General features: G+C 54.5%; 2 protein-coding genes and 1 pseudogene across 4 annotated transcripts; all 3 read right to left on the minus strand.

Annotated features, from left to right (window-relative positions):
• Positions 1-1,316: 1,316 nt before the first annotated feature.
• Positions 1,317-13,296, minus strand: LOC146542073 (uncharacterized). 3 transcript variants are annotated; one of them, XM_085214744.1, is made up of 13 exons: positions 13,167-13,296; positions 11,881-11,992; positions 6,400-6,461; positions 5,688-5,841; positions 5,175-5,431; positions 4,759-4,829; positions 4,296-4,375; positions 4,062-4,173; positions 3,585-3,708; positions 2,876-3,013; positions 2,425-2,567; positions 2,093-2,218; positions 1,317-1,983 (listed from the first exon to the last, which is right to left on the minus strand). In XM_085214744.1, the coding sequence occupies exons 2-13, from the start codon at positions 11,903-11,905 to the stop codon at positions 1,863-1,865; spliced, it is 1,413 nt and encodes a 470-aa protein (XP_085070870.1). In that variant the 5' UTR covers positions 11,906-11,992; positions 13,167-13,296; the 3' UTR covers positions 1,317-1,862. The 3 variants fall into 3 exon arrangements, with proteins under 3 accessions (XP_085070870.1, XP_085070869.1, XP_085070868.1); XM_085214743.1 differs by lacking the exons at positions 11,881-11,992; positions 13,167-13,296 and adding an exon at positions 6,666-8,185; XM_085214742.1 differs by lacking the exons at positions 11,881-11,992; positions 13,167-13,296 and having other exon boundaries at positions 6,400-8,186.
• Positions 13,297-15,354: 2,058 nt separating this feature from the next.
• On the minus strand, positions 15,355-23,467 carry LOC146542074 (uncharacterized). The gene is made up of 6 exons (XM_085214798.1): positions 23,288-23,467; positions 22,774-22,898; positions 21,529-21,663; positions 16,939-17,037; positions 16,408-16,601; positions 15,355-15,946 (listed from the first exon to the last, which is right to left on the minus strand). Exons 2-6 carry the CDS (start codon positions 22,778-22,780, stop codon positions 15,830-15,832), a joined length of 552 nt encoding a protein of 183 aa, XP_085070924.1. The 5' UTR covers positions 22,781-22,898; positions 23,288-23,467; the 3' UTR covers positions 15,355-15,829.
• LOC146542075 (uncharacterized) lies at positions 17,269-19,137 on the minus strand (annotated as a pseudogene).
• Positions 23,468-25,751: the final 2,284 nt, after the last annotated feature.

Genomic DNA, 25,751 nt, shown 5'->3' on the forward strand with positions numbered 1-25,751 from the left:
AAGGCGTCACCCACTGCCACATGCTTTCCCATTAACTCCAACCCAAACTGTCCCTCATCCTCCTTCCCCAGCTCCTGGATGACTTAGAGGAGGGAACAAGCGGAGCTTATGACATAGCAGTGAGTACTGTGGTGCCCTCGGGAGGTGCCTCCCATTTGGGAGCCCCGGTTCCTCAGCGCTTTTTGAGCAGGTTCTGGTGCCCACCGGGATCTCCTCATTTCTCCCACTGCAGCTTAAGTTGCTACGAGGGAAGCGGAACTCCCATCCCTCTCCCCCCCTGCTGCCGGAGCTCCCAGATCCCGTGGCTCTGGATCTTCCTATCCAAGGTGAGTGACGCTGGGGGCCCCCTGTATCCTGCAGGGTCCGGAGCTGTGGGAGACCCCAAATCTCTCTGGACTGGGAGGTGTGGAGGAGGTCAAAAGGGATCCAAGAAGAACAGTGCCGTCCCTGTAAGGTGCAGGTGATCGTCGTGGCGCCGTGAGGACCCCATAAGATCACGCAAAGGACTCAGGGGGTTCTGGTGCCACACAGACCAAATGAAGCGACCACGAGGTCACCACCTGCGCTTTGACTTTCAGGATGAAACATTGGTGTGAACCCTGTGCTGGCCCCACCGTGCTCCATAAGGACTTGATCATCCCTGCACGTCTCCACCAGATCTTCGAACGAACGCAGCCCATTTTCCCATAACAAACCACCAATAAACACCCCCAGCAAAGCGCCTGTGTCCGTGTGTCCCTCTATTCCGGCATCCATCAGTCCCTCTGTCCTTCTGTCCACGTGTACCCCATTATCCCTGCAGTAACTGCATTACTGCACGATTCTGTGAGTTCCAGTGCGCTGAGCACAGTACTGAAGTCGAGGACACGGCGCTGAGTGACACTGGGTCCCCTCCGAGTCCATTTCGGGCTCCCGCGGCGCCCCGGCTTTGGGAGCGGCCGCGTCAGCCGTGCGGAACGGCGGCGCGCAGGCTGTGCCGGCTGCCATCGGCCGGGGGCGACGGAGACGGCCCGTCCCGGCCTCTCATTGGTCGGCGCCGGCGCCGCCCCACCCCCGGCCTCCCTCTCATTGGTCAGCGCCGGCTGGTGCTGCTGCCGGCAGGGAGCTGTGGGGATGCGAGGGGACGCGCGACTTCTGCGCGGGACACGTGCACGGCCGGCAGAGATGGCTGCCATCCTGGGAAGCCGCTCTTGGAGAGCGTGGGCCTCCCGGGCCCTGGGAGCAGCTCTCGGTGCCACCCAAACTCCTCTCTCGGAGCACAGCTCCCGCTTCCTCACGGTAGTTGATGGCGACAGGCACGACACCAGCAGACCGAGTGGAAATAAGGCCAATTTATTTCTTCTATTGGGAGTGCTGCGTCCAGGGCTGGGGCCCCCGGTACAAGAAGGACGCAGAGCTCTTGGGTCAAGAGGAGGGCCACGAAGACGATGCGAGGGCTGGAGCAGCTCTCCTGTGGAGAAAGGTGGAGAGAACTGGGCTTGTTTAGCTTGGTGAGGAGAAGGCTGCGGGGAGCCCTCATTGCGGCCTTCCAGTTCTCGAAGGGAGGGTATAAAGTGGAGGGGGAACAGCCGTTGACGAGGCTGGACCGTGACAGGACAAGGGGAACGGTTTTACACCGTGAAAGGGGGGCAGAATTTGGCGAGATGTTAGCAGTTGTTCACGCGGAGGGTGGTGACGTGCTGCAAGCGCTTGCCGAGAGGTGGGGGACGCCCCGTCCCTGGAGGCATCCAAGGCCAGGCTGGATGTGGCTCTGGGCAGCCCGGTCCGGAGGTCGGTCGGCGACCCCGCACATAGCAGGGGGGTTGCAACTCGACGATCTTCAAGGCCCTTTTCAGCCCAGGCCTTTCCACGAGTCTTTGATTCTACAACCTCCCGTTCACAAGTGGAAATCGGGACAGCTTCCCAGCCCCCGTGCCGAGAGCTCCACCGCCGGCAGCACCGTTGGCTGCGCCTTCCCCTCTGGAGCGCACCGAGCATCGAGCACTAGGGAGGTGAAAAGAACAGGGCACGGAGCGTTACGGGCTGAGCGCAGGCAAGCAGTGCAGGCTGGGCTCCAGCCCGGCTCTCGGGATCTGCTGCCCATGGAGCTCACCAGGGGAGCTGCCGCTTCAGCTCCAGCTTGTGCCGGTTTTTTTCGGCGGTGCTGGCAAAAGCCTCTTGCTGGTGGAGGTGCGGCTCCAACCTTTGGAGCACCTGAGCCGCTCGCGGGGATAGGAGGCTGCAACAGGAGGAGAAAGTCATCCCTCGGGCTCCGCTGAGCCCCCCCGGCCTCTGCCCTCAGCCAGCCCCCACCCCCGTGCTGCTGTGCGTCCCCAGCCTTGCGTCCCGCCAGCAGATGTTGGCCCGGGCCGTGCCTGTCCCCGAGCCGCAGGGGCACGGCTGCCCGAGCGCCTCCGGCAGCCGGCAGAGCCCGCACACACTTACTCTGCATGCAGTGCCAGCTTGGTGGCCGTGCCCATTTTACTTCCCGGCACCAGATCCACGTCCTTCCTGCACCTCCTCCCCACTCGCTGTCCCCTGGGCTGGGCTGGAGGACGCGGAGCACGCATGCTCTCCCTTGACAGCAGCTGCCAAAGAGGAGACGCCGTCAGCAAAGCGGCTGGGAGCACGGGGCCGTTTCCCAGAGGCCCTCTGTCAAGGGCCCCGCAGCAGGCCCCGGCAAGCAAGAGACTCAGCCCTGCCAGCCCACGGCTGCGCACCGCCCTTCCCTTCTCCCTGCGGGGCTGGTGCCAAGCTGTCCTCCCGGGGAGGAGCAGGCCAGCCCCTGCCATGCTGCGCGGCGCCCGGCCCGCTCCCACCCCCTGAGCCCTGCTGAGCTCGCAGCCTGGCTCGGAGGATGGCGGCTGTTGCCAGCAGGGTCCATCCCTGACACTACCTGGGGCGGATGCGGGTCCTCCCCTGCGCTCCAGCCTTCCCATACCGCCATTTCTGCCCGTGCTCGCTCTGCTTGCTGCCGGTGCACGGGCCACGTGCGCTCTACTGCTTTCCACGGTGCAGACGCTTCCCGGAGCTCCTGCAGAGACACGGCAGCACACAGGATCAGCCTCAGCCCCGGCGCCTTCCTTCAGCTCCACGCTCCCGCTCCTCGCCTCTGCCGGCCCGTCGGCACCGCTTTGCCCCCGAAGGACCGGGGGCCCCGAAGGCAGGCCGGGATCCGCAACTGGTGGCAAACGTGGCTCGCAGGCCGTCTTCCACTCTCACGGCCCCCGCTCAAAATCAGAGTGCTGCGGCAGGTGGCAGGCCAGGAGGCGAGGAGAGACGGGGAAGCTGTGCAGCAGCCTCCATCTACCGAAGAGGACTGAAGGAGCGGACAGAAATGGGAAAGGGCAGCACCCGAAGGGCTGTGCTCCAGATCCCTGCACACACAAAGGCTTTTGCTTCCCTCCCTGCGGAAGCCCTCAAGGCCAGGCTGGGTCGGGCTTCGAGCAACCTGGTCTAGAGACAGGCGTCCCTGCCTACAGCAGGGGATTGGAACCAGGCGGTCTGAACGGCCCCTTCCAAGCCCAGCTTTTCTGTGATTCTACCGCTCTGTCATTCGTGCAGTCTCAAGCAGCACGGTCCCTGCAGCGAGGCAGAGCCGGTACCTGCAGCAGTCTCTTCGACTCCTCTGTGGCAGGGAGTGCAGCGCCGGTCTGGGCAGGAGTCGACGCTTTCTTCTGTCCCGCTTTCTTCGTCCCGCGGGAGCTGCCTGCACACGGCGGGAGCGCGCTGCAAACAGACACAAGAGGAGTCTGCGGGAGCCCGGGGCACCTCGGTCTCCCCCCGTGCTCCCACAGCCGTAAAGATGGGCTCTGGTGCTGAGCGGAGACAGCCCTGAAGGGAGAAGAGCTTCTGCCGTCAGTAGGGATCGGCACTCGGCTCCCCAGGGACCGGGGGCCAGGGTGGGCCGTGAAGCTGCTGTGTCTGCCTGGGGAAATGGTGCTGCGCGCTTGCCGTCCCGGAGAGAACGGCCCCCACTGGGACACACGTGTGTCAGGAGCCTCTCTGGGTGCCGAGAGCTGGCAGCTCCAAAGGCACACGAGCGCACGCATCTCCTCCTCCTTTTCGCCCAAGGCCCTCACCTGGCAGAAGGCTCCTTCGCCACATCTTGCTGCCTTGAGCTCGGCTTGCGCTGCAGCAGCATGGAGGGGGGAAGTGTCTTCCGCCTCTGCAGCAGCCTGCCAACAGAGCCCTCTGCAACCAAGAGAGAAAGAAGTTCTTCAGAGCAGCCCCACGGGCACGGCACGGGAACCTGGACCCGGGCACCCGGCACGGGACAGGGCCCACCTCCCTGCAGCTGGGACCCGTTCCCTCACCTCTACTCAGCTTCTGCTCTACGGCAGCTTCCTTTTCTGTGGCGGCCTCTGCTCTGCTCTCTTCCACGGTGAGCTGAAACCTGGAAACAAGGAGTGACAACCCTTGAAGAAGGATGGCCTCCTACCCCACGCAGCTGGTCGGCGCTATTTATCTATGTGCTATGCAAAGCGTGGCACCCTCTTCCTCCCTGGCCATGCCAAAGCAGCACACGCAGCCCAAATTCATCTGCACGTGCAGTCCGTTCTCTCTGATGGGAATCGGGACAGCTTGGGCACCAGTAGCACCACCGCGATTCCCCAAAAGGCCAGAAGGCAGCAGCGGTGAACCAGGAGCCGGACTTCCCAGCATTTGTCCCCGACTGGATGCCGAGCACGGAGACCCGGCAGGGCACGTCCCAGAAGAGGAGGTGGGAAGGAAGCCTGCCTCCTGGCCAGCTAAGTGCTGCAGAGGAAATGCACTCACCTCGGGAACACCCGGATCCCACGGGCGGCGGACGCTGGCCCGAAGTCAGCAGAATCGTCCGTCCAGAATCTCTGCAAAGGGACACAGAGCTGCTGGAGGCTTGCCAAGGCCACTTTTTCATGGCTCTTCTGGACAGGAAGCAAGCCTGGCTCCCGTGCCAAGAGAAAGCTGCTCTCCACCAAAGCCTCCTCCGTGAACACCAGCGCTTTGTTCTGCTCTGAAGGAGCAGGGTGGCAAACTAGGGAGGCCGTGCAAGAGCACTGCCAGGCTTTCTGCAGGGGCAGAGACCCAGGAAATCTCTTGGCCAGTGGAGAAAGCCGTGGGGCGAGCACGGGGAAAGGCACTGGACCGGCCTGCCACATCCAGGCTGGCCAGCGGCGATCTGACGGCGCAGCCTCCAAACCTCCTCCACTTACAGTGTGGAACAGCGTGAGGACGGTGGCGTTGCTCTCCAGCTCTGCAATGCAGCTGCAGAAGAACCTCATGAGGAGGAAGTCGTCTTGGCACGTCATAACGCCGATGTTCTTGAAGACGAACGAGACGGGCTCCTTGTTCCTCAGGAGGTGGCAGTAGAGCAGCACGCTCTCTCGCACGCAGCGCGGCACCATGTGCAGCGGGACGCCGGAGGCTCGCGAGAGCTGCCGGTAGTTGAGCGGCTCAATCTTGACATCGTCTGCAAGGAGAAGGCACATCCTCACTGCCACAGCCAGCCGCGTTCCCATGCAACGCTCATGACCAAATCCCGGAGAAAAGGTCCTTCCTTCACACAAGCAGCTCTCGGGCTGCGGTTCCTTCGGGAGGAACTCATCACGCTGTACCCCGAGCTTTGCAGACAATTCTCTGCCGCTCCCGGCCGTTCCCAGAGAGCAGGGAGAACACACCCGGCCGGACGTGGGGCGGGAAGGGGAAGGTGGCTGCTGCCTTCTCACCAGGGATGATGTCGTTGGGAGACTGGAGGTCCTGCAGCCACAGCACCCCGATGTCCAGCTGGAAGACAGGCCTTCGAACCGGAATCCCCTCGTCTTTGCTGTGGACTTCCTCTCGGACCCCAGCAAAGATCCCGAGTCCCGGAACCAGGACTCCCTGCACAGGGAACAGACAGAAAGGCTGATGAGGAGCGTGAACTTCAGGGACGGCAACAGCCACGAACATCAAGAGCATGGGGTCACTGCTCTCCGCCCTCCCCACTCCTGACGCACAGCGGGGTGAGATGGGGCTCCCTGGGAGGCTCTGGAAAAATCTGTGCTCCCTGCAAGACAGTCGCCTCCGCATCGTATTTCCCAGCATCCCTTGGCTAGAGAAGAGCCCGGGCATTTACAGCACAGGGCTTAAGCCTGGGGCTGATTGCCACGGATTATCCTTGGCACAGGGCCAGAAAAAATCCCCCACTCGTTTCTCCCTTGGCTCTCCCCGTTCTGACCACGGGGCAGAGCAAAGCCCCTGCGCGTGCCAAACGTTTGCTCAGGGCAGCTCTGGCCTCGGGTTTCCCTCCCAGTTGGCCAACAAGCTGCTCTGGGCACCCGGCTTGGGCTCAGCGTGCTGCTCAGTGTGGTGCCCAGGGAGGGATTGCTCTGCGGGGCCCACGCTCTCGGCAGGACCGAACCCCTGTCCAGGGCGAGGGCCACCAGCACCCCAGCCCACCTTGTCCAGCTTCATCTGCTCCAGAATGTAATCAGATACAGCGTCCCAGACAGCCACGATCTCTGCAAAGGAAAGAAAAGACATGTCAGGCTCCTGGCCTTGGGACCCGGCTGCCACATGGTCCCCAGAGCCCAGCGGGACCCTTGGGCGAGGCTCTTGCAGCAGCCCCCAGCCTCGTCCAGCCCAGCGCAGAGAGCAGGAGCTGCGGCTTTGGACAGCTAACAGCCCCGTGCGATGCCTTGGGAAGGGGGTCTGGAAAGCCTTACCTTCGGTGGAGAGTTCCAGCAGCGTAGGGAACGTGTAGGCCAGCTCCAAGCTGACGCCCACAGTCCAGCAGCCTTCCATGTCGCTTGCCGACAGCCCTCAGCTCACAACTAAGGATGCCCTCCAGCGACAAGGCTCCTCACCCAACCAACCAACCAACCAACCAACCAACCAACCAACCACTCTCTGCAAAGCGCCCCTGCTCCTCCACGCGTCAGCGAGGGCCGCCCAGTGCAGCCTGGCTGCCCCTGAGCCGACTCCTGGCCGCAGAAGGACAGAGCCCCTGAGCAGTGCTGCAGCAGCGCCCAGGCCTTGCAGGGAAGTGCCGGCGCTGCCGCTGCCCCGGGGAAGATCTCCTTGTGATGCAGCGCATGGCATTGTGACATCAGCCCGTGTCACCGGAGCTCTGTTAGGTCACCGGCATGGAGAGGGGACCTCCCCTCCCAGGAGGAGTTCCACTGACCTTACTGAATTACGTTCCCAAAGAACGCAAGCCTAACTCCAACGGCGTAGTAAGAGAAGCTGTTTTGCGGCTGCTTAATAAACAAAACCCTGTGCGTTCACAGGCACACACACACCTCGCGAGGCTGAAATGTCCCTATCGACAGTCACCGTGGTTCACTCGGCAAGCGGCACGAGAACCTGCCACGTGTCACACAGGCTGAGTTCAGCTCGACAGAGGCTGGGTGGTGGGCGCGAGGCAGGCAGCCCAGCACCGTGCCTGCCGTGCATCACACTGCGCTCCTTCTGCTGCAGCCCACACGAATGTTGCTCAGTGCTGACTCTCCCGTAACACCTGTGTGTTACATCGCGTTATCTGCAGGCAGATGAGATGCCAGCAGGCACCGTGGAGACAGCGGGGATGCAACAGACGCTGGCAAGAGAGGCTGCAGAAGGATTCCCGTCGTCCTCCGGCATACGCAGGCACACCTGGTGCCCTTGGAGATGCTCTGCTGCCATTCGAGCAGGGTCTCCAAGGTCCGGAAACGCTTTCCTACCAAGTTCTGCGAGCTGTAGGCACTTCAGTGCAAAGAAAGCTCACGTGCACACATCAGAAAAAGGAACCCGTCCAGGGGAAGTTTTTCACTTAGGAGCTGCTGAGCTGCTGGCACAGGCTGCCCAGAGGCGCTGTGCATACCCCGTCCTTCGGGGTGTTCAAGTGCGGGCTGGATGGCACCCTGGGCAACCTGACCTGGAGCCTGATCTCGCTGTTGGCCGCAGCAGGGGCTGGGTGGGAACCAGGTGATCTGTGAGGCCCCGTGTACTGAAAGGCAGCCACATGGTCTCCCCAGAGCCCTCTGTTCTCCAGGCTCAATGAGCCCAAACCTCTCAGTCTCTCTCCAAAGGAGGCGTTCCCAATGCTGGCCTTTCAAGTCACGTCGCTGATGTCCAAGTTATGTGCCCATCGTGTGCTGATGCTGTTCTCGCTCCCCTTCCCTTCAGCTCCCTTGTGGCGTCTCTCCCCTGTCCCATTCCCGACCCATCCATTACCTTACAGCATCTCCCCCCAGTTTCCTTCCCTTCCCCCCCTTGAGGCGCTTCCCCTTACGCCCTTCCCTTCCCTCCCCATGTGCCGTGTTCTCCCAATCCCATTCACTTAACTTCCCTTCCCTCCCCATGTGCCGTATTCTCCCAATCCCATTCCCTTCCCTTCCCTTCCACGATCTCCCCCGTCCCCTTCCCTTCCCATGCGGCATTTCCCCAGTTTCCTTCCCATTCCAGTGGCAATGTGGGGACATCGTGGCGATATGAGGACAGGGGGACATGGAGGTATCAGGACATGGGGACACGTGGTAGCCGGTGGGTGACAGGGACATCAGAACACAGGGAAACAAAGACACGTGTCCCTGGCAGTGCCCACTCAGCGCCCTTGTTGCCAAGCAGGAGATCAGGGGTGAATAAAAATCTGGCAGTGGCAGCTGGGTTTCCTTGTCATTTCCTGCTGCAAAACCCAAAGACCGTGACTTTTAGATGTATGAAATCTCGGAATCGCGGGGTCACAGACTCATAGAATGAACAAATGATGGAATGGTAGAAGCACACCATCACGGTATCGTAGAGCGATAAAGTCAAGGCATCGTGTAGGTGTGACAAGGCCCTACAGTCTCATCCGGAGACGGGTCCTGTGTTTTCTGCTCTCTTTCCGTACCCAACATCAGGAGTCACCGCGTTGCATCCAGAAATCTGCATCGTGTATCTGAAATGGCAGTAGCGCTGCCTCTGTCCGCGAGGACAATTTGTCCTCAGGACGCGCAGTCAGGCAATCAGAACTTTGTGTTGGGTTTTGGAGTCACTGGGCTGCGTGCCTGAGTTTCAGCAGAACAAAAGGTGTCCTACTGGTTTTGCTCCCGTGATGATCCAGCCTCCTGCCATAGCTTCCAAGAAAGTGGCTCTTGTCTCATCCCCGTGAAAAGAAATAATAAAACACTGATAAATGGCTTAGAACTGTAAATGACTCAACGGCTCCTCAAGGAAAAGCGGTATGCCAATTTTAAGTGTGATGCCTGGCAGAACGGACAGCTGGTCACAGCCCCGTGGGACATTTCCCATAGATAGGAGAGCTGCTGTGCTCTGAAAAGATCACTTGAATGTTTGCTTTGGAAATTGCTCAGAGAGCAGTCAGCTGGAAGAGCTTCCTTTGGGCTGCTTCTGCTCCGCAGTGTTTGTCAGGGAGCTTAGCAGTGCTGCGTGATTTGCTGTATCTAAGTACAGACTGACATCACACTTAGGTGAGGTGAAGACTCTTTTTAAGATAAGGGCGAAGCGGGTGGCTGATGCTTGGCAGTAACTTCACACTAAAGGTTCCACTCCTCTTTGCTGGCTTGACAATGCCTAGCAAGAAATACTGAGTTCTTTGTAGCAGTAGAATGCTGAAAAGTGAAGTGGGATGGGGTCCAAGGTTCTCGGGCTGCTCAGCCAGCAGCTGAGCGTGGAATCGTGGCATCTTTTAATTCAGAAAAGACCTCTCAGGTCATCCAGCCAGTAACTCAGCGCTGCCAATTCCACCACGGAACCCACACCTGTGACACGTCACCATCTCTGCAACGCGTCGCCCTGCTGGGCCCCGGGCTCGTGGTGCTGGGGAGTAGGTGTGGGGACAGTGGCACGGCACATCCTTGGTTGGGCTCGATGTTCTTAGAGGTCTTCTCCACATTCGCTGCTTCTGGGATTCGAGGATTCTGGCGTGATATTAGGATTCCCCCCTTTGGGGCTGGCTGCCGTTGGGTTCCCAGCACTCAGTGCCCGTCCCCTGATCCCTGGCTCCTTCCCATGCCCTGGAGCCAAGGTGGGGGCTGGCTGCATGCCTGGCTCAGCCTGTGCCAGGGGACTGTGCCAAGCCCAGGGGCATTTTGGAATGCGAGGGGGGTCCCAAGAGAATAAATGCAGCCCGGGCTTCTTGCAGCCTCACCCAGCTCCCGGCGCACAGGGGAAGATGAAAGCAGTCGCTGTCACCGTGCTCCTGCTCCTGGCCTCCATGTGCCTCCAGGCACAGGCTGGGGTGTGCAGATGGGTTCTTGGAGACGGGCCGGCTCGCAACCACTTTCTCCTTGGGTTCCCTCGCTTCCTGCTCTTTGCGTCCCCTCCGTCCCCTCGGTTCCCTCTCTTTGGGTTCCTCCGGTTCCTTCTCTTTGGGTCCCTGGCTTCACTCGCTTTCCTCCTTGTGAGTCCTATTGAACCCCTTTCTTCGGGTCTTCTCTTTGGGTTTCCTCTTTAGGTCCCCTCTGTCCCCTCTCCTTGGATCCTCTCGGTCCCCCCTCCTTGGGTCCCCTTGTTTCCTTCTTTGGGTCTCCACCTTCTGGTCTCCACCCCCAGCCCAGATCCCCACATTCCAAGGACTCCAGATGGCATGTGGAAGCAATTGGGTCCGTGGGAACCAGTTGGGATTTTCCCTTTAAGACCAGGGGGAGGCCATATGGGGTCGTTGCGAAGGCGTCACCCACTGCCACATGCTTTCCCATTAACTCCAACCCAAACTGTCCCTCATCCTCCTTCCCCAGCTCCTGGATGACTTAGAGGAGGGAACAAGCGGAGCTTATGACATAGCAGTGAGTACTGTGGTGCCCTCGGGAGGTGCCTCCCATTTGGGAGCCCCGGTTCCTCAGCGCTTTTTGAGCAGGTTCTGGTGCCCACCGGGATCTCCTCATTTCTCCCACTGCAGCTTAAGTTGCTACGAGGGAAGCGGAACTCCCATCCCTCTCCCCCCCTGCTGCCGGAGCTCCCAGATCCCGTGGCTCTGGATCTTCCTATCCAAGGTGAGTGACGCTGGGGGCCCCCTGTATCCTGCAGGGTCCGGAGCTGTGGGAGACCCCAAATCTCTCTGGACTGGGAGGTGTGGAGGAGGTCAAAAGGGATCCAAGAAGAACAGTGCCGTCCCTGTAAGGTGCAGGTGATCGTCGTGGTGCCGTGAGGACCCCATAAGATCACGCAAAGGACTCAGGGGGTTCTGGTGCCACACAGACCAAATGAAGCGACCACGAGGTCACCACCTGCGCTTTGACTTTCAGGATGAAACATTGGTGTGAACCCTGTGCTGGCCCCACCGTGCTCCATAAGGACTTGATCATCCCTGCACGTCTCCACCAGATCTTCGAACGAACGCAGCCCATTTTCCCATAACAAACCACCAATAAACACCCCCAGCAAATCGCCTGTGTCCGTGTGTCCCTCTATTCCGGCATCCATCAGTCCCTCTGTCCTTCTGTCCACGTGTACCCCATTATCCCTGCAGTAACTGCATTACTGCACGATTCTGTGAGTTCCAGTGCGCTGAGCACAGTACTGAAGTCGAGGACACGGCGCTGAGTGACACTGGGTCCCCTCCGAGTCCATTTCGGGCTCCCGCGGCGCCCCGGCTTTGGGAGCGGCCGCGTCAGCCGTGCGGAACGGCGGCGCGCAGGCTGTGCCGGCTGCCATCGGCCGGGGGCGACGGCCCGTCCAGGCCTCTCATTGGTCGGCGCCGGCGCCGCCCCGCCCCCGGCCTCCCTCTCATTGGTCAGCGCCGGCTGGTGCTGCTGCCGGCAGGGAGCAGGGGCCAGGATGGGCCGTGAAGCTGCTGTGTCTGCCTGGGGAAATGGTGCTGCGCGCTTGCCGTCCCGGAGAGAACGGCCCCCACTGGGACACACGTGTGTCAGGAGCCTCTCTGGGTGCCGAAAGCTGGCAGCTCCAAAGGCACACGAGCGCACGCATCTCCTCCTCCTTTTCGCCCAAGGCCCTCACCTGGCAGAAGGCTCCTTCGCCACATCTTGCTGCCTTGAGCTCGGCTTGCGCTGCAGCAGCATGGAGGGGGGAAGTGTCTTCCGCCTCTGCAGCAGCCTGCCGACAGAGCCCTCTGCAACCAAGAGAGAAAGAAGTTCTTCAGAGCAGCCCCACGGGCACGGCACGGGAACCTGGACCCGGGCTCCCGGCTCTGCCTCCCTCTACTCAGACAGATGCCCCTCACAAAGTGATTTTTTTTTTTTTTCTTTTTGGCTTTTTGGTTTCCGCTTTCCTAATTTTTAAAAAAAATTTAATTTTTTTTCTATTTATTTAACTAAGTAAAATATTCTTCTGTCCATCCATTTCCTTGCTCACTTGCATGCGTGAGTGCATGCGTCTGCACAGCTCGGGACGGCGGGCCCTGGCAAGGCTCAGGTGCTGTTGAGGGGGTGGCAGTATGCCGCCAGAGCCGCCTCCTCCTCCTTCTATTCCCACCCCCCACCCCACGTCCCCCACTTTCCCCCCACCCGCGACCTTAACCCTAGCCCCCACCCCCCCGTCTCCCAGACTCGCCTTGCATGATTTTTTTTATATATTTTTTCCCACGCCTTTGCTTTTTTCAGTTTTTTTTTTAAACTTTTCCATTTTTACATGTTTTTCGAATTTTTTTTTTAATATATTTTTCTATTTATTTACTTTTTGGCTTGCTTGCTTGCGCGTGCATGCGTCCGTGGTTGTTACTTCTTTTTTCTTTTTTTTCCTACATTTTTATGCTTTTTATTTCAATTTTAAACGTTTTAGGTTTTGATTTTCGAGTTTTTACTTAAAAATTTTTCTTTTCTTACTTATTTGTTCATTTAATTAAGATATTTTTCTATGTACCTCTCTGCTTGCTGACTTGCTTGCTTACTAGCTTGCGTGCACACATGGGTGGTTGCCATGGGGTTGCGGGTAGAGCTGGCGGCTGCCCGCCTGAGCCACCCCCGCTATCTCCCCCCACCCGATCCGTCCTCCCCCCCATCTGTCCCCCCCATAACCCTTGGCACCCTCCCACCCCCGTCTTTCCCCCCCCCGTTCCCGGGCACGCCTCGCATGACTTTTTTTAAATTATTTTTTCAAATTATTTTTTCCCTAGCTTGTTAATTGTTAATCTTTTTTTCTTTTTTCTTCTTTTTTTCCTCTTTCTGCCTTTTTATTTTCAACTTTTTAAAAAACTTTTAAGTTTCATGTTTTTCTAACGTTTTTTTTTAATATTTTTCCATTTCTTTGCTTATTTATTTACTTAATTAACGTATTTACCTACCCACCTGTGTGTCTGTCTGTCTGTCTGTCTACCTATTTGCGCTCGCACACCACGCACGGGCGCCCGCCGAGCCCGAAGCCACCGCTTACCCGAACCTCGCCCGCCGCTCCCAACCCCCGCCCCAACCCCCCTCTCCCCCCGGATGCGCTTTTCTGCAGCGCCTGCACGTGTTTTTCTGGTATTTTCCACCCTGCTTCCCCCCCCTCCTCCGGCCCCTCCTCCTCTCTTCTCGAAGCCGTCCGTCCGACGTCCGTGCGAGCGCTCGTTTGCTCTGCTGCCGTCCGTTTCTTCCTTCTTCTCGGGGGACGTCGGCCGACAGAGCTGCGGGAGTTTGGTTGTCCGTTATTTTTTTTCCCCCTTTCCTTTCTTTTGTCGCCGTCCCCGCCCGTCCCCCCTCCCCCCACTCGACTCCCGGGTGTCGAATCCCCGACTCCAAACACCCGACGTTACGGGGCCACCGAGCGGAAAGGAAACCGAACGAAAAGCTTCCAACGAGTGAACGCGCACACAAACGCGCGCCAGTCAAATAAATGAACGAACAGACAGACAGACGCGCGAGACGAACGAGAAGGGGCCTCCGCCGCACCGCGCACCGAACCGCGCCGGCCGGGGCCGGACGCCGCTCACAGCGGGGGCGGTCAGCAGCGCCTGCCGCCGAGCCGCGCGGCCCGAGAACGGCCGGAACGGGCCGGCTCCGCCCGGCACGCAACGACTCGGTCCCTCTGAGGCGGCGGCGGCTCGGCTACGAGGAAGGACGGCCCATCCGGCTCCGAGCGGCGTGGAGAGCGAGCAGCTCTGCGGAGCCTCCGCCGTCCCACAGGACGAGGCGAAAGAGCGAGCTGCGGCGACAGCCGGGCCAAGGCGGCTTCCTCCGCACGAGACTCTGAGGGAGCCTCCGCTGTCCCGCGGGGGAAGGAGCTGCGTGCCGGTGTCCTGTGGGCTGCCGCCTCCTGACGGACTGGCTCCTGTGTGCTCGTGCGAGGCGGATCGAACCGCGGCGCCGTCACCTGCAGCGCTCACGTTCCGCTGCTGCGTGCAGCGCTGTGCTGGCCTGAGCAGGAGTTTGTGCTTTCTTCTGTGCCGCTTTCTGCCTCCTGCGGAGCTGCCTGCTCGTGCTGGGAGCGCGCTGCAAGCAGACACGAGGAGTCTGCGGGACCCCGTGCGCCTCGGTCTCCCCCTGCGCCCCCACAAACGTAACGATGGGCTCTGGTGCAGTGCGGAGAGACCCCTGAAGGGTGAAGAGAAGAATTTCTACCAGCAGTAGGGATCAGCGTTCAGCTCCCCATCGCTCCGGGAGGCGAGCACGGGGAAAGGCATTTGGCTGCCCTGCCACGTCCAGGCCGGCCAGCGGCGATCTGACGGCGCAGCCTCAAAGCCTCAGCTTAGCGTGGGACGGGGCAATGGCGCTGGTATTGCCCTCCAGCGCTGCAGTGCAGCCGCAGAAGAACCTCGTGAAGAGAAAGTCGTCTTGGCACGTCATAACGCCGATGTTCTTGAAGACGAACGAGACGGGCTCCTTGTTCCTCAGGAGGTGGCAGTAGAGCAGCACGCTCTCTCGCACGCAGCGCGGCACCATGTGCAGCGGGACGCCAGAGGCTCGCGAGAGCTGCCGGTAGTTGAGTGGCTCAATCTTGACATCGTCTGCAAGGAGAAGGCACATCCTCACTGCCACAGCCAGCCGCGTTCCCATGCAACGTTCTTATTGATTGATTGATTGATTGACTGGAAATATTTTCCTACGTACCCGTCTACCGGCTCTCAACACGTGGGTGGTCGTGAGAGCGTGGGTGGGCGTTGCAGGTAGATCTGGCGGCCGGCACCAGAGCCACCACCCCCCCCCCAGCCCACCCTCCACCCTCCTGACTTGCCTCGCGACAGCTTTTTTTTTTTTTTTTTTTTTTTACTTTTTAATTTTCATAATTTTTCTGATTTTTTTTTTTATTTTCCTATTCATTCACTTATACATATCTGTTTTTTTTAATTTATTTATTTGTTTGGTTGCTTGCACACGTACACGTGCAGGCCTTCCTTCCCCCTCTCCCCCCAGTCTGAAAAGCCACCCGTTGGGAAGACCAACAAGGAAATGAGAGAAAACCAGCAGAATTTCAGGGGAGAGCCGACCGCTTCATCGCCCTGCAATTGCCAGCCCAAGCAAGGAACCTTTTGACCAGCTACAGAAAGAAGCAGCACCATTTTTAAAAGGCTGGTTTTGCTTTTATTCAATACAAAAGGATTTGGGTTGTATTTATCAACACAGTCCAAAATGAAACCCCAGCGTCCAGGATTTCTGTGTAGCAAGGAGTCATTCAGCCCCCAGTCAGACACAAGGAGAAGCCTGACCCTGTGGCTACGTCACCTCCTCTCTCTCCAGTCCCAGCTAGCTGTATTTCTATCTCATACTAGACCAGCACCGGCCCTGAAGAGACGCATCCTGAAGGAACACAGCATCTCCATCTCTTCCCATAGATGAAGTCCTGCCTCTGCCAAGTCCTCTTTGCTTGCAACACAGCACAAGCCCTTCCCTTCCAGTTGCCTTAATTCCTCTGCACTGTCCGTGACAGGAAGAGCACGGCCATGCCAGAAAACCAGACGACTCAGTCAGCTGCCTTGGGTGCCACCTCCGAGGAAGCATTCCAGCTGATCCCAGTGTCTTGTGAGCCTCCTCAGTCAAGCCCTTATCGGCTCTTTTTGCTTTCGTTCTCGGCTTTCTTCTTTCAGCTGAGCAGCACTTGCCTTGGGTTTCTTCACTGTCTCCCAAGTCTCAATCCCAAGACTGTGTGAGTCCTACAAGAATCAATTCAGAAACGGTCAGCAAACTTCACAGGTAACAACTGGCTGACAGCTCGCTGTGGGAGCTCAGGTCACCCGTCTGGGCAGCTTTGGCTGCCAGTACTGGAAACTGCCTTCCTGACATTAGGGCACGCTACAAACTCCACCTCTATCTCGTTCCCAAAAGTCCCATACAAACTAGAACCCAAAGCCATCTCCTGCAAGGCAGCGTCTGCACAGGGCTTGGACACTCAGCCTGGCAGCGCACAGAGCGCAGCAGCAGCAGCAGGATAAGATGAGCTTGCACCTCAAGGCTTCCTGCATGCATCAGGAACAGCACACACACGGAAGGAAGGACAGAACAAACCACGGCACTCTCAGTAGTGCCGGGGCACACTACCATAGGCCACAGCCACAAACTGTTCCCTCCCTGCCTGTTGTCTGTGCCTTTCTATCAGCCTCAGAGCACAACTTACTGGCTTATGGCACCTGGAAACAGGCACAATTACAGCTAACGCACAGAGAAGCTGCAAAGTGGCTCCACTGAAGACACCGTGGCGCAGCACATTCTCCGCCGGCGTGGGCTCAGGGATCTCAGCTGGGGAGAAACGCCCTTCAGCAGCCACACAGCACACAGCTGCTGCTCTCCTGCTCTCAAGGAGGCTGCTTTCTACAAGAGGGGAAATAAGAGTCATTATTCTCTCATGCACATTGGTGTTACAGGCTGACTTGGAGAGCTGTTCTGAAGATATCTTTGGTCTACTGACCCAATAACAAAGAAGGACATAAAAGTGGCAGCTGCGTCGTCTTTTACCGCCTGCCGAGGAAAAGATTCCTCAAACTTGAGCATTGCCCCACTTGCAGGCGAGGGGAGAAAGAGCTGAAAAGGACAGGGGGACATGAAATAAGGGAAAAGCTTAACAGAAAGCACATCTGGTGCAGACAGTGCCACAAGCTGTGTTTGAACAGCACTGCGTTAGCGCACACTTACAGTAAGGCACACCTACCTTGCAAGGGCCACACAGGGAGTTTGTGACACAGGCACCTACTGCTCCCACGAGTCCCAACTCCATTTCTCAGCTGCTCACGCTCTCTTCCTCGATGTTCTGCAACAGAAAAGTCACAAGACGGAAATTCAATTCATCACAGACATCATCAAACCTCCCTTCTCAGGGCAGTCGCACTCATTTCTCTGCATGATAAATCAGGGGAGTGCTTACAGAGCGAGCAGCATTTACTGCCAGTTGGTAGCAGCAACCTATGCCTAACTCTAAAACTGAAGTTAACACTGAAACGAAGCTAACACTGAAATCAAGGACAAAACCCAGAAGTGGGACCTAACTCCTACAGGGGGAAGATGGAACTGGGGCCCACAGAACAGCAGGGGAGCAGCAAGGCAGAGGAGGAGCAGATGTTAAGCAATGCCACCCAGCGGGTAAGGAGCCGAGCGCCTGGACCAGCGATGGCAGAGCTGCGACCGTGCCGATGCGGGGCCTGGCAGGGTGGTGCGGTGCCAGGCCAGCTGTGCCGCAGGCGGATCCACCTCCACGGGCTGCCCACGGTCGCTCACAGCGGTGGTCTGGGTGTGATGGAACCAGACTCTCCTCCTCCTCCACTCGATGGTCACGGCGGCCCCCTCCTCCTCTTCGCTTCTGGGGCCCCCGGCTCCCCTTCCCATTTAAAACCACGCTCTCCTCCGCTCTCGCTCTCTTAGTGCTGGACATGGCTGCCACCTGCCCAGCACGCTCAGAGGGCGCCGGATGGGGCAGCAGCGACCAAGGTGACAGCTGTGACATGGGGAAGGTTCTACAAGGCACCTGTGCTGCTGGGAGTGGCGTTCTGCATGGGATGAGGAGGGGGCTGGAGGACAGGGCACGGGATGGGAGCTACAAGGCGCTCCCTGCGCCCAGCCCTTCTCTCCGGCCAGCAAGGGGGCACAGAGGGGCCAAAGCCCAGAAAAGGGCCCTCAGCCTCCTGCACCCTCTCCGCACATCACATATCAGCAGTTCATCATAAGGGCACTGAAGTTGTACTTTCTGAATACGCAGCATTTGGGACGCTGACTTACTCCTGTATTTGCATCAGATGTAATATGGAGGGAAATGCACAGTAATTTGCCATTTCTAATGAAATAAAAATGGTAAAACAACAACTGATGTTTTCAAAATTGCTTTCACAGTTATCCTGTAAGCACGGTAATCCAAGCCTCAACCACCTACTGCTTTAACTGTAACTTACAACTTAGCTATTCCAGATCCCATCTGAGAGTGCTGCACATTGTACAAATACTTGAAATACTCACAGTGCTGGAAACTAATTAAAGTGGCTTGGTGCTCACTGCAGGTTAAAAATGGTCACTTTTATCCCACTAAGTCGTATGGGACATAATCCCAAATCAGTCTTCAAACACTGCAACTGTTATCTTTTTGTCTTCTTAACAAAGCAAAATAGAGTTCTGATACCTCTGCGCTGTGAAACAGAAACGTAACAAGCATGCACCGTGGTGTTTATGCACCAGTGGGGCTTCTTTAAAGACTATGTTTATTTTTATGCCATCTGATTTATCACTGGGAAATTAAATCTCAAATAAATCTTTTTATTTTTATCCTTGTGTCGAGAATGGAAGCTGCACTCAGCACACATTAGGAGAAATACTCTGTACGTTGGAGTGAGACAACAGCTTTTCAGACCAGCTAAGCTGCAGCTTGCTAGCTTTCATTGAGAAAAATGCCTACTGCTGCTATGCTCCCTGAAACAGTTCCTCACAGTAGGGACAGTCAAGTTAAGAGATTCAACCACAAAACAGTCCTCAAAACAGAACAGAATTTGCCCGTGATACTGAAAACCTGCACTCAGCTCAAGCATTTTCACAAGAGCTATAAATCCAAGAATAATGTATGTGAAGAGGCTCACAATTTTTGAACTAGGAACATAGATTGATGTACGAGAGCCAATGCAACATCATGCTTATTTCGGTCCTCTTTAAGGCAGAAATGTACAAAGCAAGCTGCTGTGGCAGCCAAAACCTTACTGGTCTCCTCAACATTAGCACTCCTAACACAAGGTGCTGTCCTCATAACAGACAGTAGGGTACATATGCACCTCACAACAACACACTTCATTGCTCAGTGAAGATTAATTGAACCTCAATCCTTCTATGCAACCTTTCCAGCTACGGCTCAGTACCTGTGAGTAATTGTAAACATGCCAACTGTACGTGCCGATGGACCCAGCCAAACCAAAGCACCTGTTCTGATGCCCATGACTGACAGCCCATGCAGTTTTACAACATTTTAAATGAAGCAGATAAAGAAAAGTCTGAAAATAGTAAGTTTCTGAATGCCAAGCCAACGCTCTCACATTATGTTGAGCTAGTACAAAGCAGTTTTGCTTAATTCTGGAAAACGGTTCCCACTGCTACTTATGTTAAATAAAGTTACTTTTAAAGACAATTAAATATTCGAGTGTACAATAGCATAATTTTTTTTTAAGGATGTGCTCAGAACTTAACAAATTATTCAGTCATTGTGTTTGTAAACCATACAGTCCCTCGTTCAAAAGTGCAAATGTTAAGTGCAAGAACAAGGGAAAGAAGTCTTACTGAGCGTCACTTCTTGCTTTGGAGCTGTCACTCTGCGTAGGACCTTCCATACCAGAAATAAAAGGTCAGCAGCAGCATGAGCAACATTTGGAATCACTTCCAAGCACAAAGAACAGAAGTCTTTACAGCCCAGACTTCTCTCAAATGCGAGGGCTGTACTCTTATATGCTGCCCATCTACTGGCTCCTTTTAAGACTGCACACACGTCACACCTACGTACGTGTCTGCATTTTCTTAAAGCACTGCTGCCACAAAGGGCAAAAGCAGTAATCTTTCCACCTTATGGAAGATGTAACACTACCTTATCCAACTGCACGAGCACCGCCAAAGGCACACAGTTCAGTAACTCTCTTCTGCCTCTCTTAGCAGTGTCAAGCAACCATTTTTCTGTGGAGCTCACTTTTCTTATTCTCGACCCTGTTCTGAGGGCAGGCAGAGCAGGGAGGACAACAAGTTCTTCTGAAATCCTCTCTCTGGCTGGCTAGCAAATCCCTGCAGCTGTTTGCTTGAGAACTGGTCTCTCTGACCTGGACGTTCCCTTCCTCTATGCACAACGCAGCAGGTCCAAATTTGGCTGCTCTCCAGAGAGTATTACAGCAATTCAGCTTAGATTTGCAAACGTTTTTCAACCGCTTATTCAGCCACCTTGCAAATATTTGCCTTTTGTGCCAGCACTTGCAACACTGAAACGCTGACGTCCACGGCACAAAAACTTCATTCCACTGAATTAAACAAATGCCATTAACAAGGAAATCAGTTGTCAGCTCCCAGCTGATGGGAACTAACAGCAGCTGTAAGCCAAAAAGTGGGATGTGAACTCTCACCGTGACCTGCTGTTCAAGGAAGTTATTCTAATTCCAGAAACAGAAACTTCAAAGGCCAGTCAGGCAACAATGCACTGCCAGTCAGAGCCCTTACACCTTGGAACCCCGTGCTGAACTGCCTTCTAACACTCGCCCTGTACTCTGGAGCACAAAACTGCATTCAGTTCCACTGTCTGCATGACTTTTCCTGCTTACTGGCATTTTTTCCTCAGTAGGTTAATTTAAGGAAATGGTTTCCAACTGTGCTTTTACTTCTTCCAAGTACTGCACCTGAGGGAAATTCGTTACTTTCACCTCAGCCCTGCTATGCAAGCCTCACAGCATTTGGGCTTTCTTTAGAAAAAGCAAAACAAACAACAAAATCACACTCCAGAGCTCCACACGATCAATCTTGTAAACACAACTACATATTTGGATGCAATCAGAAACTGACTTCATTTAGTCCTTCAAAAAACAAAAACACCTTTCTGGCACAAGCCAACTCATCGTCCAGCTGGTTTCTACCACAGAGAGCCTGTTTGATCCTGGAGAAATCACCTCCCATCCAGTTCTAGTCTGCACACTGCGTCACCCTCAGAAGTGCACCTCTGTCTGTCTCAACCAAAGGAACTGCAATGCCTTACTTTTACTTTAATGTCATTACACATTTTACACTTACTGAAGACTTGCAGTTAAAAATTACCTTTGTTATCTGAGGCTGAAGATACCAATGAAACAGAAAAAAAGAGTGGATCTCCCTTCCAGCAAAAGTCTGTGTAAGCATTTCATTTAGATAGCTAACGAGAATTAAATAGAAAGCTGTTTCCCAGCCAGAATGCTTATTATTGTGAGACTAAATTCATCCATTTTATATTGATTTTTGCTTATAGGCTTATGAAAATTGAGGGAAGCTTTCATTGAAGTAAGGCACAATGGTAACTGCTAGATAAAGTAAGCAAAGTTCAGCAAACTGAAGTGCTGATCTTAATTACGTTACAGTAATGCTGATGATCTTTGCTGATTATGGCTCCACCTCAAACAAAAGCACATAAAAGCTCTGGTCTCTACAAACACTAAGTTAAAAAAGCACTCATTACCATTACTAAAACACTGCATTCAAGCCTTCAGAAAAAAGAAAATCTTTGTCTACCAGGTATTATATAGATTGTACATTTAAGCTGAAAGTCACTTACTTCTACTTGAGGCATCACCATTGGTCAGGAGCTCAGGATCTACCTGCATCCCATCTGCACAGACAGACAAATCTCCTACCACTTCTGCTGGCTCTCTGTCACCAACAAGACGCAGTGCTACCACTACCTGATCAACTGAAAAAGTACAAGAAAAAAGCCAGGGTTTACCTCAATATATAATGAAAGAGATCACAGTAATCAAGAAAAAATACACAACTTCTGCTTGCACTCTGCATCATTTCTTACACCTTGCTGGTAAAGCTAATCATTCCCAGGCATCAGCAAACTTATTATTTCTACAAAGCAGGGAGAACTAGAGCACAAGCTCTTTGCTGCCTAAAGAAAGGTGTATCTTTATAGGAGAAATGCAGTCTCTGGTTCCTGCCCACACTTCTTAAGCAAGTAATATCTCTGTCCTTGACAAGCTATAGATAGAAGATGTAATTCACCTCGTTCTTCATTCAGAACAGCTATCAAGTCTATCTGGAGAGTAAAACATTGCACACTTATCTAGTGACGTGTAGTTTTGCATTTTGAATGTGAAGATTCTGTATCACATCCCTAAGTCAGAGGTACTTTTTGGGTACATCCCAGCTTTTTGTTGAAATGCAGTTGTAAACAGGCACGCCTGAATCAACGTCCAGTAACATACAGCACGACACCAACTGTGATACAGAGCAGTGGAGTCGTAATTTTCAGCTACAGTCACGACAGGACAGCGGCTGTCAGGAGAAAAGCGTATTACAGTGCTACCAACATGCTGCACTTTGAGTGCCCACATCTGAAAGTCAGGGAGCAGAAGCCAGAACAAGGATGAGAGCACATCAGGGCAGTATGCTGTAGCAACACAAATTTGACAGTGGCTGTGATGCTGCACTTGGAAGCTCCACAGGTGCACACACTGCCTCGCTGGATCTAAGCCACGTTAAGTAGTACAACCTACACCTGTGCAACACTACTTAGAACATCAACAACACTCACTCATTTTCTCATCTACGACCAGAAATGGATCAGTTTTTAGGCTATGTATAAGGAACCACTCTTTCCTTACACTTTCACTCCTGCACATAAAAGCAAAGTGAAAAACATCAGGCTTCCAAAGACACCGTGACAGGTCGTGTGTAAGGAAATAAAGATGATAACAAAAAAAGATTGGGAGGATGCTCAGAAATGCAATCTGTAGCAACAAAAGGAACACTTAATGCCCACGGCAGAGTTACACACTGCACTCAAACTTGTACTTACATTTCATACTGTTTCATTTCAAAGTCTCAGGAATATCCAGGGCAGCACTTCCCAGGAGAACATTAGAATTTAACGCTTGATGGCTCCAGACTCGAAATGTTTGTTTACTTAGAGGAGTGACAATTCTGAAAAAAAGAAGTTGAGCACTAGCGTAAAGGTTTTTGGGTGAACTGAGCAATGTACATCAACTGTCACTTACAAATTATTAAAAAAAGCAGAGTACAAACTGTGGCAATGTGAAAAGCCTCCTTTGGCTGATAAGGTCAGAGAACCACGACGCCAGAGTCTCTGCCCAGCATGCAGGCGGCTCCATTTGTCTGCTGGTGGCAGAGACCGTGAGTGCCTGCTCCTAGAGAAGCCACCAGCAGGGCCACATTCTGAAGCTGACAGCACACTACCTGTGCTGTGAGGCCCTCCACTCCCAAACTGTCAGCAATTACGTACTGGGAGAGCCCCTTACTGAAGAAGAAACATATGCCAATACAATTATCCTTTTTAGAGAGCAGTTACTTACTGCCTCCCGCGAGCGCCTCTGGCCGCCGGCGGCGCCGCGAGCTCCTCCCCCGACAGCCCCTCGATGCCCCGCGCCGAGGCCCGACGCCGTTCCCGGCACGGAGCCCGCTCCTCCCGGCCCCGCTCACCGCCGCCGTGCCGCGCTGCCCCGGAAGTGCTCTCCGCCCGCAGGAAGCACTTCCTGCCCCGGCCCTAGCAACCGCCTGCGGCGCCACGTTGCTAAGGGCGGCCCGGGGCGGCCGGGGCCTGGGGTGGGGGGTGCGGCTGCCGGATTCATCTCGGATGGCGCTGGAGCCACGCGACTTTTCTGCTTCTCCTTTGCTTTTCTCTTTTCTTCCCTTTTCCTTTTCTCTTCTTTTCTTCCCTTTTCCTTTTCCCTTCTTTTGTTTTCTTTCCCTTCTCTTCCCTTTTCCTTTTCTTCTCCTTCTTCCCCCTTTTTCTTTCCCTTTTCCTTTTTTCTCTTTTGTTCTCTTTTCTTCTCTTTTCTGTTCCTTCCCTTCCCCTTCACAGTTCCCTTTTCCTTTCTTTCCTTCCTTTCCCTCCATTCCCCTCTCCTTCCCTCCCCTCTCCTCCACTCCCTTTTCTTTCTCTCCACACTCTCTATCCAGCTCTGAAATGGAGATGCCTCGAGAAGATCATCTATGCAGGCAATAAATGGCATGTGCTGCGTTTCATTGCTTTGTGCTCTTGACAGACTCGGATTCAGTTTGCCCTTCACACAAGAATCACAGAATGGCCAGGGTTGGAAGGGACCTCAAGGATCATCAATCTCCAACCCCCTGCCACACGCAGGGCCACCAACCTCCACATTTAATACCAGACCAGGCTGCCCAGGTCCCCATCCAAGCTGGCCTTGCACACCTCCAGGGATGGACGGGGCATCCACAGCCTCTCTGGGCAGCTGTTCCAGCACCTCACCGCTCCCTCTGTAAAGAACTTCCCCCTGACATCCAACCTCAATCTTCCCTCACTCAACTTCAAACCATTTCCCCTTGTCCTGCTGTTATCTCCCCTTTCAAAGAGCTGACTCCCCTCCTGTTTGTAGGCTCCCTTTAGGTACTGAAGGCTGCAATGAGGTCACCCCGCAGCTTTCTTTTCTCCAGGCTGAACAAGCCCAGCTCCCTCAGCCTGTCTTCATAGGGGAGGTGCTCCAGTCCCCTGATCATCTCTGTGGCTCCTCTGGACCCTCTCCAACAGCTCCCTGTCCTTCCCATACTGGGGGCTCCAGACCTGGACGCAGCAATGCAGATGGGGCCTCCCAAGAGCAGAGTAGAAGGTCGGATGACAACAGAGCAGAGTGTATGGATAACAAGAAGTTTTATAAAAGAAATGAGAATGTAATAATTATGGCTAGATAATCCAACCTTCACTCTGTGCAAACAGTTTTAAGTTAAAACACTATGTTTCCAACCACTCTGCTATGGAAAGCATTTTATGCTCGAACAGGAGGCAGCATCTACTCACTGATGATATTAATGAGAGCACAGCAGTCCCGGGGTATTTGGAGAAGGAAAAAAAAGGCAGAGCTAGATTCATCTAATGTTGTCCCCAGAAATCTCCATCATTATCCACAACGAGGTAAAATCTAGGTCAGGTGGTACTGGTGAAGATAAGTAGGACTGCTAGCTGACCAAGAGACGACTATGTCCGTTAATGATGAAACTTTGCTCTGTGGTAGAAACTCCACTCTCCATTAATAAAAAGGTGAAAAGCAGGCAGGAGACCTGAAAACCTGAACCCAGGGAGAAGCAGATACGCTGAATTCAAGCCTAACCTGTCAGAACTGGAATCTGAAGGAGAGATGAAACTCTGGGGAATGTAACACAGGACCCAAAGTATGGCAAAGGAATATTACTTAGGCTGCAATCTGAGCTCTCACTGGATTCCTCAAAACAAGAAGAGAATGGTCTTCTGCAGATACTCCTTACTCTCTATCCCAAGTAGTATTTTGCACAACTGCAAAATGCCAATATGTTCCTTCTGCAAATGTTACAATTTCTGCAAAATGTTTTTGGACGACTCATGACGAAAGCAATTCCTACTCCCTCATCCCTCAAACCTTTCCCACAAAAAAGCCTTCACAGAACATATCATAAGAGGAAAATTCTAGTGATCCAATTTACCTCATGCCTGCCACGTGTGCAGTGGTTTCTTATTTGTTTCTTTTTGTTTTGAGCAAATCCTCTATGTAAGATGATGTTGAAGTTCACACCTTAAAGCAGAGCTTGTATGCTGCTGCTCACTGGGGATATTTCAAGACAAGAAGGGGATATTTTGAGTCAAGGCACCTCATCGCTCATGTTTTTCTTCTGTAATCACTCGTAGGTTCCTTGCTTTAAAACATTCTGGTACTGCTATATCATAATTCCTCATTTACGACAGCACAGCACATTACATTGCTCACAGTGCTGCCTTGTTACAAGACATAACTGCACTATAAGGGCAGTTCACATACTATCAAAACT

The sequence above is a fragment of the Meleagris gallopavo genome, chromosome 33, assembly GCF_905368555.1.
Source record: "Meleagris gallopavo chromosome 33, MGAL_WU_HG_1.1, whole genome shotgun sequence".
NCBI classification, from domain to species: domain Eukaryota; kingdom Metazoa; phylum Chordata; class Aves; order Galliformes; family Phasianidae; genus Meleagris; species Meleagris gallopavo.

Coding starts and splice junctions, on each gene's coding strand:
- LOC146542073 (XM_085214742.1), bottom strand. CDS start 6,744: ATGGAAGGCTGCTGGACTGTGGGCGTCAGCTTGGAGCTGGCCTACACG. Junction 4,830..5,174: donor TCCTCACGCTGTTCCACACT/GTAAGTGGAGGA, acceptor GTCCCTTTGCAG/AGATTCTGGACGGACGATTC. Junction 2,219..2,424: donor AAGCTGGCACTGCATGCAGA/GTAAGTGTGTGC, acceptor CTCCTGTTGCAG/CCTCCTATCCCCGCGAGCGG.
- LOC146542074 (XM_085214798.1), bottom strand. Junction 16,602..16,938: donor CCCTGTGTGGCCCTTGCAAG/GTAGGTGTGCCT, acceptor CCCCTCTTGTAG/AAAGCAGCCTCCTTGAGAGC. Junction 15,947..16,407: donor TTTCCAGGTGCCATAAGCCA/GTAAGTTGTGCT, acceptor TGATTCTTGTAG/GACTCACACAGTCTTGGGAT.